This window comes from Heterocephalus glaber, unplaced genomic scaffold, assembly GCF_053883595.1.
Source record: "Heterocephalus glaber isolate CG9 unplaced genomic scaffold, H.glaber_assembly_v1.0 deba00001497, whole genome shotgun sequence".
Lineage (NCBI taxonomy): Eukaryota > Metazoa > Chordata > Mammalia > Rodentia > Bathyergidae > Heterocephalus > Heterocephalus glaber.
In genome coordinates, this window is record NW_028258320.1 from 49,244,504 (window position 1) to 49,259,613 (window position 15,110).

General features: G+C 37.4%; 1 protein-coding gene across 9 annotated transcripts in view; it reads left to right on the plus strand.

The window, feature by feature from the left end:
• Positions 1-15,110, plus strand: part of Cnnm1 (cyclin and CBS domain divalent metal cation transport mediator 1) — a 79,824-nt gene that overhangs the window by 27,165 nt on the left and 37,549 nt on the right. For all 9 annotated transcript variants that reach the window (XM_021253180.2, XM_021253185.2, XM_021253181.2 and 6 more), the window contains exon 2: positions 13,906-14,049. In XM_021253180.2, coding sequence (XP_021108839.1) covers positions 13,906-14,049 — 144 coding nt within the window. The remainder of the gene's footprint in view (positions 1-13,905; positions 14,050-15,110) is intronic.

The window sequence follows — 15,110 nt, forward strand, 5'->3', positions numbered from 1 at the left end:
GTTTAATGGACAGACAAAGAGTAAGCATATCTGCCCTTGTTCCCCACCTTAACAAGAAAGCATTGTATCTTCTCCATTTATATAAGGCATTCTCACTGGAAGTATGGAGTACATGTCTTTAATCTGTTGAGAAGTTTCTGTTCTACTTCTAGTCTCCTGATAGCTTTTACCACGAACAGCTGTAGAATTTAGTCCAATACTTTTTCTCCAAGTATTGACAAGATCATATGGCTTTTTCCTTTCTTCTGTTAAAATGATGACTTTTAGGGGTGGATCTTCCAATTCTGAACCAACACTGCCATCCCTATAATAAAACCACTTTCTACATACTGCCAGATCTGACTTCTAATAATTTGTTTTGTTAAACAAATTTCTTTCTATGTTCATACTTTTTTCTTCTATTATCTTTATCCAGTTTTAGGATTAGCACAATGTTGAGTTCCTAAAATGAGGGGAGAAGTGTTCCTTCTTTTTTCTGCTTCAATTGTTTGATATAACTTATCAGTTAAAAAGCATATGAGCCTGTTGTTATCATATAGGTAGGTTTTCAAGCTAGGAATATACTTTCTTTAGTAGGTGCTATTCAAATTTTATATTTCCTCCAGAGTTAATTTCATTAATTTTTCTTCCAAGATACTTCTTAGAAGTTGTCAAATTTATTTCAAAAAAGATTTTTGTAATATGCTTTCTATATCCTTTTAAATTCTGTTAAATCTGTGGTAATGTTTCCTAGATCTTGATATTGTAATTTTAAAAATGTATAATTGATATTGTGTAACAGGAAGAAAAGGTCTAAAGGAGCAGGGGAAGTGGGAGGGGTAGAGGAAAGGGAAAAGAAAAAATATGATAAAAGGAAAAAAATGGAAACAAAGTCTTTGCAAATAGGGAAGGGTGGAGGGGGTGAAGGGAGGGCAAGGGAAGGGGAAAAAAATAAGAACCAAGATACTTATGTAAAGGTACAAGATCCCAATGATGAATGTAGCTGTATTTTATACCTAAAGTGTACCAATAAACTTAATGGGAAAAACAATAAATAAAATAAAAGGTGATAAAAGTTACAAAATAAGTTTAGAAAAAAAAGAAGAAATTATAAGGGAAAATGTTCATGAATTTAGGGTAGACACGAATTTCCTAGGACACAAAAAACATGATGTATAAAAGAAAAAAACTGACAAATGCGATTCCATCAAAATTTAGAACTTTAAATGACATCATTAAAATGAAAAGTAGTCCTTAAACAGACCATATTTACAATGCATACAACCTATGACCAGAATATGTAAAGAATTCTTAGAGCTCATTAATTGACAACCCAGTTAAAAAGTAGACATAAGATGATAAATAGCTAGTATAGCACAAGGAAAAGTGTGTAACTCTAGAATCAGAAAAATACTAATCAGTACAATAACAAGATTGAGTTATACACTCATTAGGGAGATGAAGTTAAAAGTTTTAAAAGAACAAATGTCAGTTTAGGTGTGAACCAGTTAGAACTTTCTAATACTGCTAATGTGAATGTAAAATGATAAAACCATTTTGGAAAACAATATAAAAATTTCTTGTATTACTGTTAAGAACCAACAGTCCTGTTCTTAAGTTTTTACTTGAGAGGAATGAAAACACATGTTCACAATAGATTTGTACATACAAGTTGAGTGTCCCTTATCTAAAATTCTTGGGACCAGAGTGTTTCAGATTTTCGTTTGAAATCCACTCAATCTGCAAAGAGGATAGCTACTCCTGCTTTTTAGGGGGTAGGGTTCCTGTCACATGGAGTATTGTTTTCCACCCTTTAACTTTCAGACTATGAGTTTCTTTTTGAATTAAATGTGTTTCTTGCATGCAGCATATGGTTGAATTTTGCTTCTTGACCCATTCTGCCAGTCTGTTTCTTTTGATTATTAAATTGAGACCATTGACATTCATAGTTATAAGTCATACATATTGACTTATCATTGTCATGACTTTTTCTTTTTGTTGGATTCTCCCTGTTTGTGCTTAATCTCTTGTCGCACCCGACGGATTCATTCTGCTGGGCTTCCTGGGGTTGTGATCCTCATTGTCTTTTCCTAGGATATCGTCTAAAATTTTTTGGAGTACTGGTTTGGTATTCATGAAGTTCCTAAGGTCCTCTTTGTCATGAAAGTATTGTATTTCTCCATCAATTTTGAAAGATAATTTTGCAGGGTATGTCAATCTGGTTTGGAGGCTGTTTTCTTTTAGGACTTGAAATACATCACTCCAAGCTCTTCTTGCTTTGAGGGTTTGCATTGAGAAGTCTGCTGTGATTCTGATGGGCTTTCCTTTGTATGTGATTTTTTTTTCCTCTTAACTGCTTATAGAACTTTGTTCTTCTGTTGGGTTTCTGGAATCTTAACAATTACATGCCTATGTGTAGATTTTTTTTTTAATCAAGGCTATTTGGCGTCCTATATGCCTCACTATCTGTATGTCAAGTTCTTTTCCCCTGCTTTGGAAATTTTCTGCCATCATTTCTGTGAACAGTTTTTTTATGTCATCTGCACTCTCTCCTGTTTCTTCATTGACTCCAATCAGTCTTATGTTATTCTTCTTTGCATTGTCTTGCAGCTACTGGATTGATTTCTCATGGTCCATTACAATTTTGAACGAATTTTTCTTTTCCTGGTCACTAGTTGCAATCTTGTCTTCTATGTGTGAAATTCTGACCTTACTTTAGCTCATTCTGCTGCATAGACTTTCAATGGAGTTTTTAATCTCCTGGAAATCTGTTTGCATCTGTTGTATGGATTCTATCTGTTTCCTATGTTGGGATTCCATCATGTTCCTCAGCTCCTCTCTAGATTTATTAATCATTTCTTGCAATATGAGCACAATCTCTGCTGTTATCCGAGAAATTATTTCTGATTTCATTGTTTCCAGATCCTCCTCTTTTGCCAGTTCAGGGAGTCCAGTTGGTTGAGTATCAGAGTATTCCATCTTGTTTCCCTTTGAGGTTGCTGTAGGTGATCTGGAAGTGTGGTTTTGAGACTTATTTATATGTCTTCACATTTCGACGGGGGTAGGCAGGGGTGGCTGCTGCTCACCTCCTGTGTGCTGGCGAAGGTGTTACGGCAGCCCGGAAGCCTCCTCTTGTGCACTGGGAGCAGCCCACTTCTGTGTCTCAACTGGACATCTTGATGATCTGCAGGTGTTCTGACTCAGAGATTTGGTGTGAGGCCTGAACTTTCCCATATCTCACAAGCAGTTCTTCTAATCCAAGGACCACATTTTGGCAAGTGTGAAGGACCACACTTCGAAAAATTTAATATACATACAAATACCCTGGAGAGTTCATGATTTTAGGTTGTCTTGACCACACCTCAGTCTCAGGACTCTGATTCTACAGGAAGGAAGGAGCATCCTACAGGAAATGCCCCCATGTTCCTGCTGCTTCTCTGAGAAACACACTTGGAGTGGTAGCAAGTCACAGAGTCCAGGGTAAGAAAGAAGAGGCACTCAGTGCTATCTGCCAAATGAATAAAAGATACTGCAGGGACATCTGGAAGAACATAGCAAAAGGCACTGTATTTTGCAAGGTGAAGGTCATCAGTGAGGAAACTATAAAACGATCTTTGCTTTCCTAAGTTCTCTATTTCTAAGCAATATGTCCTCCTCTTGGCTTCTATATTTTATCTTGGGAACAATTATGTTACCAAAGTGCTGTAGCTATTTTTGAAGAGAGGGAAATCCAATCAATTATTGCTTTTTTCTTCAAGGCATAGGAAATACTGTTAACAGGATCCTTGAGAGCTCTCTGTAAGCTGTGCCTAAACCATCTACAACAGATAAGGCCATATTTCTTAACCACTTACCAGTCCAATTATTTCAATACAGGATGACCAAAAATTTCATTTTTCATTAATTTTTATAACCATAAATATAAAAATGATAATTTTATCAAATTTATTCAATAATTTTTCTATGTATGGTATATCTTAAAATATTCAATACATGATTCAACATTACAATCTGGACAGTATTATCTCATCTCTTTCTAAATTCTTTTTGCATGAGTCTCTGTCTTTGAACAGCACACTTTACACTGTCATGTTGGCCTTTCCTTTTTTTCTGTGGGTGGTATAAGTTCAATAAAATGTCTACCCACTAAACATAATGATGCAGATGTCCATGATAGACCTCCTGACTGGCATTTCTCCATCCTGTTTTCAATTATTTGGTCTATTAGACCTAATCTAAATTGTAAATGACTTTTTGAACCCCCTTGTTATGAATAAATAACAAATGAGTTCCATACTGTTTGGTCCAGAAGGTGCCTAAATATTTTATAATAATATTTTTTTCCTTGCTGTTTGATTACAGGATAGCTTGTTAGATGCTGGTCAAGCCTGTCAACATCACCCGTAGAATTATTATAATCATTGACCACTATTGGAATTTTTTTAGTTTCATCCCTTCTTTCAAGTTCTACCATTTCTGTGTTATGAATAATTGACAGCAGGGAGACGTCATTTTTGTTTTTCCATTTCATAACACAGATTGCTTCCTCTCTGATATGCTAACATTTCTCCTTTTTTCAATTTTTTCTTTAGCAGATCTTTTGGCACTTCCTTCTGTTCAGTCTCAGTATCCCAAACATGTCCATTCTGTATTGCAAAAGAATATCACTGAGTTCTGGAGAAGTATAAAAATTATATCTAATGTACTTAAAATAAGAATTTTTATATATTGTAGCACAAAATTATAGGTTATTTTTCACAAATAAAATAAACACAAATTAGTAAAAGAAAATAACCAGAAATTATTATTAGATTTCTCTAGGAACAAATATTAAAGGCCAAAACAACATTCTAAATAAAAAAGTAGGTTCCAAAAAATATAAAAATAAAAAATAAAAAAAAAAATAAAAAAGTAGGCAAAAATTACTCAATATAAGACCTATGAGTGTATCTCAGGCAAACAAGAATCGACTGGTTGAAATGACACCTGCCCAAGTGATGCTAGGAATAGTATGTAAACAAACATGTTGCCCCAGTGATTATAGACCATTGGGGCATATTTCAACTTCTTCAAATACAAAACTATAGTATGGTGTTGCTATCACTGCATTACTTTTCTGTTTCTATAAAGCAGGACTGCCAACATCAGCAGTATTGAAATTTGGGGCTGGATAGGTCATTGCTGTCGGGTCTATCTTGTGCACTGTAGAATGTTTACCTTCATCACTGTTTTCTACTAACTAAATGCCAGACCCAACTTGTGGCAACTGAAATTGTCGTCTAGACATTGTCAAATGTTTTCTGGAGGGCAAAATCCCCCACCCTGCCCCACTTGAGAATCAATCTTTAAAAGCAGTGTCTGAAAATGTAATCTGGGTTGTACTTGGAATTTGTGTAACTAACACTAGAAATGCCCTTTGGATTCTTGGGGCAATAGAAAAAAACAAGTTTCACTTTTAATAGTGGGAAACAATATTCACCCAGATATACCAAGAGCCTAATACTGCAGAACTTCAAGTCTGTCTCAGAAGTCATTTGTATAAAAGCCACAAAGAGACCCCTTCCCAAACTCAGGATTAAAACTCAACAACTACTTTCTGCCCCATGTCAAAAATACCATATCCACCCACATCATATGAGAGAAAGCATTAAGCAGCTTGCCACTACAATTATCTTTTGTTCTAGAGGGACTAGGATTTACTAAATATCTCACTACTTGCTTCCCTTCCTCATCAGACAAATGACTAAGTGAAAAAAGCTTACCCATAAATGGGTGGTTTTCAAACATTAGCCTGCATCAAAACCACCTGTGTAGCTTATTAAACCACAGATCACTGGGCTGCACCTCCATTGACTGAGTCTCTAGGTCAGGGATGGGGCTTGGGAACTTGCATTTATAGCTAGTTCTTCAATGATGCTGTGGGTCCAGGGACCACACTTTGAGAACCATTACTATAAACCAAAATGACAGTTCCCAACTTTGGCTGATACAGTATTAGAATAACTGGAGAACATTTAAAAGTTTTATGCATGAGTCTCCCCCAAAGCAACTAAATAGGATTCTCTAATGTAGAATCCAGTCTGTAAAATGTATTTAAAGCTTCTTGGGGTAATTCTAATGTATAATCAGATCAAAAAGCATTGATCTAGGTCAGTGGTGGCAAACTTATGGCACACGTGTTGTTTTTCTTTGAAGACAAAAGATGTTAATGTATGAGTTGTTTTTTCTAAACTAAAAGCTCAGTATTCAGGTTTAATTGCAGTATTGGCACTTGACAATAAGTAAGTGGGCTTTGGGTTGCAGTTTGGACACTCTTCTCTAGAAGGTTCACCATCACTAATCTAGGTGAAATGTATTCCAAAGCATTGGGAGCCAAAGGTCTTACCAGATGGTGCTGTTTTTTAATAGTGGAAAGAGGGATCACCATATATACTACTTAATCATAGTGAGGTATGATCCAACCCCTGGTGCTTCATTGAGGATTATTTCTGTAGTTCCAATCAAAACCATCTTAATACTGTATCCCAAACAAGTGCCAACTATACTATAGGTGTATATTCTACTTTGTGTCTCATTAGGTTGTGGGAAATTTTGGAACTAGAGATTATAAATCATAGAGTGGGGGGAAATAGTCAAGGCTGGAGAAAAGCAACCCCTCCAGGAGGGTTTAAGGAGCCCACACCTTCTAGAAATCAAGAAAAAAACACATTTCAGCAAACCATGCCATCAGCACAGTTTCAGTTGAGGCTGGACACCAGGAACATGTTAGAGATTCAAACCACATGTCAGAGAGTCTGTAGTAACTAGTTTAGATGTAGGAGATACCAGAGTCCAGAGTAAAATATGCTTTTACTCACAACAGATGTAGCCTTCATTTTTAAAAAGTTTGTTGCCAGGGCCAGGGATTTAGCTCAGCGGTGCTGCTGCGTGCCTGGAAAGAGCAAGGTCCCAAGTTTGATCCCCAGTACCAAAAAAAAGAAAGAAAGAAAGGGAGAAAGAGAGAAAGAAAAAGAGAGAGAGGGAGGGAGGGAAGAAAAAGAAAGAAGAAAGAAAGAGAAAGAGAAAGAAAAAGGGAAGGAAGGAAGGAAGGAAAGAAAAAGAAAAGAAAAGAAAGGGAAAGTGCATTGACATAAAACAGTTTCCTTACCTTTCATCCCAGCCTAGAGGTTTCCCATTGGTACTGAGTGGCATAGTAGTACAGTCGAGGGCCATTTAAAAATGCTTCATGGAGTACCATTCAATAGTTTTTTCTCTGAGGAGTTATCTCTTCCTCTGCTATATGTTAATGAGATACCAATATGTCCTTGGACTTAGCAGCATAAAGTTTGTCAGTTTGGTTATTTCTGGAAACTGGAAGGGTAATTCTGCTAGAACCTGATTGCTTTGTACTTGTTTGAGGATGTACAGAGCAAATTATTCAGCTTAGCCTATTTTTCCACATCTTAAATTTAGTACAGCTTTGCTGTTCCATGAATCATCTTGTTTGCAGTGATGATCCTAAAGAAGCAATGTCCTTCCACACCCTCAAAGAAAATGGCCATAATGTGAGAGAGCACTATTTAATCAAAGAAGTAAACTTGTTTAAGAGTATGCATAAAGTCAGGCATGGTGATACAGGCCTGTAATCCCAGCACTCTGGGAGGCCGAGGCAAGAGGATTACAAGTTCTAGTCCAGGACAATTTAGTGACTTAGTGAGAATCTGTCTCAAAATAAAACTAAAATTGGCTGAGGGTGTAGCACAGTGTGAAAGCCCAGGATTCAATCCCCAGTACCATAAACAAATGAATATGCATGTGTCTCAGTAGTTTCTAGAGCAAACTAAGGGGTATATCGAATCATTTCTGGTTCACACAGTGAAGAGGTTCAGAAAGTTCTTAAAAACATTTCAGAACTCCAAGAGAACTCTTCTTCTGTGTAATGCCTCTTAACATACTGTGAAGTTCTGTATAAATGGTAATTATAACCAGCATTATTAGTGTAAATTATTTCACAGGCCTTCTACTTTTGTAACAAGTTGAGGGGAGGAAATTAATGGACTATAGTTTCCTGAAGGTATTTGGAAATTTCTTCCAGTCTGCAGAGGGATGGCTCAATAGAAAAGCCCATAGAAGGGCCGGGGATTTAGCTCAGTGGTTCCTCAGCCTGCCTTGCAAGCGCAAGGTCCCAAGTTCAATACCCGGTACCAAAAAAAAAAAAGAAAGAAAGAAAAAAAAGAAAAACCCATAGTTTCCTCTCACAGAAATCTCATAGGAAAGCAGAAGAGAGAAATAGCCAAAATTTAAGCTGCTCTCCCAAGTATCACATTAGGAAGTGAACACAGCACTCATTAAAGGGAGATCAAATGATGCTGATTAGAAACCAGCATTTGCCCAGAAAAAGATAGAAACACTTGGGAAATTAGAGCCTCTCTTGCTTCAAGTGTGCCCTAGTTTGTAAGTTTTAAACACTCTCATCCCTGAGAACTGATGTGACCCTCCTGTGCCCAGCCTCACAACTGTTTATTCTCAAATTCAGCCCCTCCCATTTGTGACCAAGCCCTTAGCACTGTTCACAGTTTCCATCTCAAACCAAAAACATAGGGTGGTGCCCTCTCTCCCATTTCTGGTCTCCCACTGGCCTTACCTGAATCCACTTTTAGTCCTCAAATCCTAGAGCATAAAAAACAATGTATGATCTCAACTATACTTTACCAACACTATTACTCACTTCCCAACCAGTACTGCTCTTTCAGTTCAACCTATTCTCTTTATGAAGCAGCCTCTAGTTCTACTCGTCTGTATGTCATTTCTAACTTTGAGCCTCACAGACTTTCTGTTCATTCAGGCATGGGTTATTATGTTTTCTTCAGTTGGCTCTCTTCTTTAAAAAAAATACTAGCTTCATAGAGATATAATTCACATACCATAAAATTCACTTTTTTTTCAGAAATGGGGACTGATCACAGGGCCTTGCATGTACTAGGCAAGTACTTTTCCACTGAGCTATATCCTCAGCCCTAACTTTACTCTTTTAAAGTACCCAATTTACATTTTTTTAGTATACTCACAGAGTTATGCAGCCATTACCACTATCTAATTCCAGAACATTCCATCACCCCAGAAGAAACCCTGAACCCATTAGCTGTCACTCTCTTCTTTCTCCTGTTTCTGGAAGCTACTAATCTACTTTCTTCCTCTGTAGATTTGTCTATTCTGGAAATTTCATGTAAATGGACTCATACAACATGTGGGCTCTTGTGTCTGGCTTCTTTCACTTAGCATGTTTTCAAGGTTTATCCATGTTGTAGTATGTACTTCATCCCTTTTTTTTTTTCTGGGCCCCCTTGAATCTTTATTCTTTTCATAAATATAATGCCATTTAGATATAATAGTACTGAAGTGAGGGAAAAAAACAGTCTGGCAAGGGACCCTGCTCATCCAGTTTAGAATACCTATCTAAAGGACAGGAATAAGCATGGAGAATACAATTACTAAACAAAGAGCATCATATATATCTTAATTCATCTTCTGTTGCTATAACAAAAAATCTAAGTTGGGGTACTTCATAAAAAATGTTTATTTAGCTCATAGTTTTGTAGGATGCAAGTCCAAAATGGAGTGGCTTCATCACTGTGACCTCTGGTGAGGGCTTCATGGTGGACAACATGAAAATGGTGGAAATGTGGACAGAGACAGGAAGCCAAAGAGTAGAGGTGGGTACAGCAGTCTAACCAGATTTATATTACAACCCATGCTTGAGGGGACTTAACCAGGTCTCACAATAGCTACATTAATCTGTCCTGAGAGCAACACCCCCAATTATCTAATTATCTTGCATTTAAACCTTAGCTCTTTTTTTAAATTGTTTATCAGTACATTTTAGGTATACATTATGATTGTATTCATCATTGATAATTTGTACCTGTACATGATATATATTGGTTCTTCTTTTTTCCCTATTCCCCTTCCCTCCCTTCCACCCCCTACCTCTCCCTATTTACAAATGGCTTTGTTTCCATTTTTTCCTTCTTTTCTCATCACTTTTTCTTTCCCTTCTTTCCTTTCCCCTACCCACCCCTCTCTACTTCCCCATACCCTTTGGGCCTTTTCTTCCTATTTCACATTATCTATTATACATTTTTGTCCTCATTTACACTTTCAGTTTCTCACACCAGAGAAACTATTCAGTATTTACACGTGTGTCTTATTTATTTCACTTAAGAGTATGGTCTCAATGTGCATCCATTTAGCTATAAATGTCTCTAGTTTATCAGTTTTTTAGAGCTGAGTAGTACTCCATTTTATTTTAAAAACCCCACATTTTCTTTATCCAGTCACCAGTTGATAGGCATTTGGGCTGTTTCCAAGATTTAACTATTACACATTGGACTGCTGTAAACATGGGTGTGCATGCATTCCTGTGGTATGTTGCTTTTAATTCTTTTGGGAAGATACTCAGTAGGATAATAGCTGGGTCAAATGGGACCTGTAATCCTAGTATTTTAAGGTATCTCTATACTGATTTCCACAGTGGTTGCACCAGTCTACACTACCACCTGCAGTGGAGAAGGGTTCATCCCTTTTTATGGCCAGAAAATATTCCATTGTATGGATATATATCAGATTTTGTTTGTTCAGAAACATTTGGATTGTTTTTACCTTCTGGATCTCAGGAATACTGCTGCTCTGAACTTTTATATACAAGTATTTGTGTGGACATGTTTGCATTTTTGTAGGAGTGGAATTTCTGGATCATATGATAATCTCATATTTAACATTTTGAAGAGCTGTCAGAATACCACAAGCAATGACTGAGAGTTCCAGTTTTTCCACATCTTTCCCAACATTTGTTATTATCTTTTTATCACAACAGTCTTGTGAATGGTATCTCATTCACGTTTTGACGTGAAGTTTCCTGATGAGGACAGTGTTAAGAATCTTTTCACATGCATGTTGACCAAGTACATCTTTCTTGGAGATATAGCCATTCAAATCCTTTGTCCACTTTGTAATTGAGCTGTCATTTCATTCATTATGGTATTTATATATATGGGATATTAGTCCTTTGATGACTTGCCAATATTTTCTTCCATTCTTTGAACTACCCTTTCACTTTTTTTTGGTACTGGGGATCAAACTCGGAACCTTGCAGTTGTGAGGCAGGTGGCAGAACCACTGAGCTAAATCCCCACCCCCCCATTTCACTTTTTTGATAATATCTTTTGATGTATAGATGTTTCTAATTTTGGTGAAGTCCAATTTATCTATTTTTTCTGTGATTGTGCTTTTGGTGTCCTAGCTTAAGAAACCATTCCCCATTGTAAGGTCATCAGATTTTACTTCTATGTTTTCTCCTAAGAGTTTATAATTTTACATTTAGGTGTTTGATTCATTTTGAATTCATGTTTGTATATGATGTGAGGTAGACATCCAATTTCATTCTTTTCCATGTGACTCTCCAGTTACCCACCACTAGTTAATTGATTTTGCCATGTTATACATCTTCTCATGTACATTGACTAGTTTTTTATCTTTCTTGGAGAAATATCAATTCAGTATTTTGCTTACTTTTTGGAGAGGGGAGGACTGGGTCTTGGTATGTTCCCCAGGCTGGTCTTCATTTCCTAAGATCAAATGATCCTCCTGCTTTAGCCTCTCAAGTAGCTGGGGGCCGGGGATTTAGCTCAGTGGTTTCGCCACCTGCTGCGCAAGAGCAAGGACCAGAGTTCAATCCCTGGTACCAAAGAAAAAAAAAAAACAAGTAGCTGGAACTACAGGTATGTACCACCATGCCAGGCCCTTTGCTCACTTTTTAATGACAGTGTGCTAGGTACTATTCTGGATTCTGGGAAAAGAGATTAATAAGTCATAGATGTAAGAAGGGATCTAACCTTCACAGTGGGGGGATCACACACAAATAGAAAACAATGGTATGGTGAAATAATGTGTATGTTATACCTGGCACTGTGCCTGGTCCCTAGAATGTATAGTAAATGGTGTCTTCTATAATAAACTAGTAATAAACGGGCCAGGGATTTAGCTCAGTGTGCCTGCCTTGCAAGTACAAGGTCCTGAGTTTGATCCCTGATACCTAAAGAAGAAAAAGAAAATAAATAGTAATAATAACGGCAGTTAATATATGTTATTATGTGTCAGTAATAAAATGTTGCCACTTATGATATTAATATATGATAATGGTCACAAAGTCCTATGTCAGGAAGCAGTAGCAGGCCTTAAAATCTCTATTTCTTGGTGATAACATAGTATATCCTCAAATTGTTTTTATAAAGTTTAGAGCAATGGTGGCTCTTTCATGTGGAAGTTAGGGTACTCTTTGTAAAATATCAAAAACTGTTAATTTAATTCAGTCACATGGCCTAGTCATATTAGTGGTGAGAGGTATGGCTATATTGTACTATATGTGTTCTAGGCTCTACATTACAAAAAAGTCAATTTTTAAAAAAAAATTTGTAAGAAATCACTTTTCCATGTTTTCCCATTATATTAGTCATTTGTTTTGTCATTTGCTAGCACATGTTAGCAAAAAAGTGAGAACAGGTGCTGATATTCCCTAATTCTAGATGAGAGATTATGACTCAGTAGGGGTTAAATGATTTGCCCAGGGATGGTAACTGGGATGTTTAGCAAGGAAGAGATTTAGGAGAAAATGACTTCTAATCTAATTCTTTTTATTCTAAATTTCTGCTTTTCAATTAGATTATTCAGCTTCCTTCAGCTAGCATGTATTTGCCAATATGTAAAAATTCAAAGAAAAAGATTTAACTAGCTTTGGATATATTAGGTGACTTCCTTAAAAAGAAGCAGAGATGTAAAAGTATAAGGCTTCCAGGGGCTGGGAGCGGGGCAGGGGCAAGGGAGGATGGCAAGAGGATGGTTAATGGATGTTATAGCTTGTATTTAGATGTCACTCCAAAGCCTCATGTGCTCATAGGTAGGGCTTTTGGGAGGTGGCTGGATCTAAGGCTTGTGATACTGAGATTATGGATGTATGGTATTAAATTAGTCCACTGATTGGAATTAGCATAGTTCTGAGTGTGACTGAATAGATTTACTGAAGACAGAAGCCCTACTCAGGATTGGGGTGCCACTACCCAAAAGGCTTGTAGCCTAGATGGAATAAAAGGGAATGGCAGGTTTGCTGGTTGCTTCTTGCTGTGCCTGCTTCTTGCCTGCCCTGCCATGGACTGTTTCTCCTCAGCCGTGCCACCCTGCCATGGAGCCAGCCAACTATAAACTGAAACCTCTACAAACTGTGAGCCAAAATAAACCTTTCCTCTGTTAACTTGTGGGTGTTAGGCATTTGATCTCATCACTGAGAAAAGTAAGATAATGGGTATGGGGTACAGGTGGATAGGATTTTATAGAACAATAGAGTAACTGTGACCAACAAGAATTAATTGTATATTTCAGAACAGCTAGTACAGAGAATTTTGACACAGACAAATGATAACTATTAAGGTGATAGATATAGTAGTTACCCTGGTCTGATCATTATAAATCATACATATGTTGAAATATCATACTTTACCCAATAAATATGTGTAACTATTACATGTCAATTTAAAATATAATCACATACCATAGACTGCATAAACAGTGGTAGTCCCATTAATTTATATTGCCTAGTGGTGTCATAACCATCTTAGTTTGTATAAGTACACTCTGTGATGTTCACACAACAATAAATTTCCTAACAATGCATGTCTTAGAATGTGTCCCTGTCATGAAACAACACATGACTATTTATCTTTTAAAGTATGACTTGCATTTTATAAGAGCTTACACACATACTTCATATTTTAAAGAGTTTCTGAGGTAGCTTCAGTGCTAATATTGATCAACAGCAACTTTGTATCATTTTTTTCACATAGTAAAAATCTCTGAAAATGTCCTAGTCACTTTACTATGATTTCATTTGTTCTCCAGGAAAATCTCACCTGGCCATTGTCCAGCGGGTGAATAATGAGGGAGAAGGAGACCCTTTCTATGAAGTGATGGGCATTGTCACACTGGAAGACATCATAGAAGAAATCATCAAGTCAGAGATCCTGGATGAAACCGACCTCTACAGTAAGTGCACAGCCTTGGCTATTCTCCGTGGTCATTGTGTTTTCCTCTGAGACTGTTGGGGACAGATTAGTTTGACATACAGAGTGAAGGATGTCAAAGAAAGCCTTATACACTGATGTATGTCAACCACCTTTGCCTCGTGCTGGCATGGCAAGATACCCTAGCCTGAATCACTCTGAGTCACTAGGAACCCACTACCTAAATGTTTATATGGAAGGAACCTTTGAGAGCTGAGCCAAGACTAGGAAAAGACCATCGAGCTTTTGAATGGAAAAGGTCTAAAAAAAACACCATATACCCTAGAGGACAGCCAGAGGCCTCTACCTTTGTTTCTGTTCCCCCTTTGTTGTCTCTTTGTTTACCTAGATATAGACCCCAGTGCCCCTTGGAGTTCTGCTTACACTAAACCATCAGTGAGCAATGGAGACTGTCATAACATCGCCCCCTCCCACCTAAACCAAAAATTTAAATGCCCTGCTTTGTAAATGTATTGCTCTTTTTCCTTATGCCTTTTAGCACCACTACTCTAGCTTTCTAATCCCCGACCCCCTACCCCCTGGATCAAGCACCTGCCTGGATCCTATCTCCACTCCCTCCTCTTTCTGATCTCTTCATCCTCCTCCCTACTCCTCTTCAGGAACAGCATGAATGCCTCTCTGCAGAATATGACCTTTTTGGGTTACTTTTAAAATTTGCTTGCAAACATTACAGAGGCATGGTTTGTCTCTGGGATAGAAATGTTATCCAAAACTTTGGGAGTCCCTGGGCTAGGAAATATTTCTTTCTCAGAATTTCATCCGGTGGGACAACCTCCCTTTCCCTCTCCCTCAGATACTTTATTTCAGATCTCTGTTCTTAGTTTGCTAGAAGCAGCCTTTCAAAAACTGGCTCCTGGTAGCAAAAAGCTTTAATACCATAAGGCAGTGAGTGGTACAGAAAAAGTGCCTTCCCTTTTGACCAAGAGATCAAATCTGAAAGGTGGACCAGGCCTTGACAGAAACCAGCAAGAATGTCACAGCATCTCCTTCCAGAGACCTGGTATTGCTGTGCTGGCCAAGCTG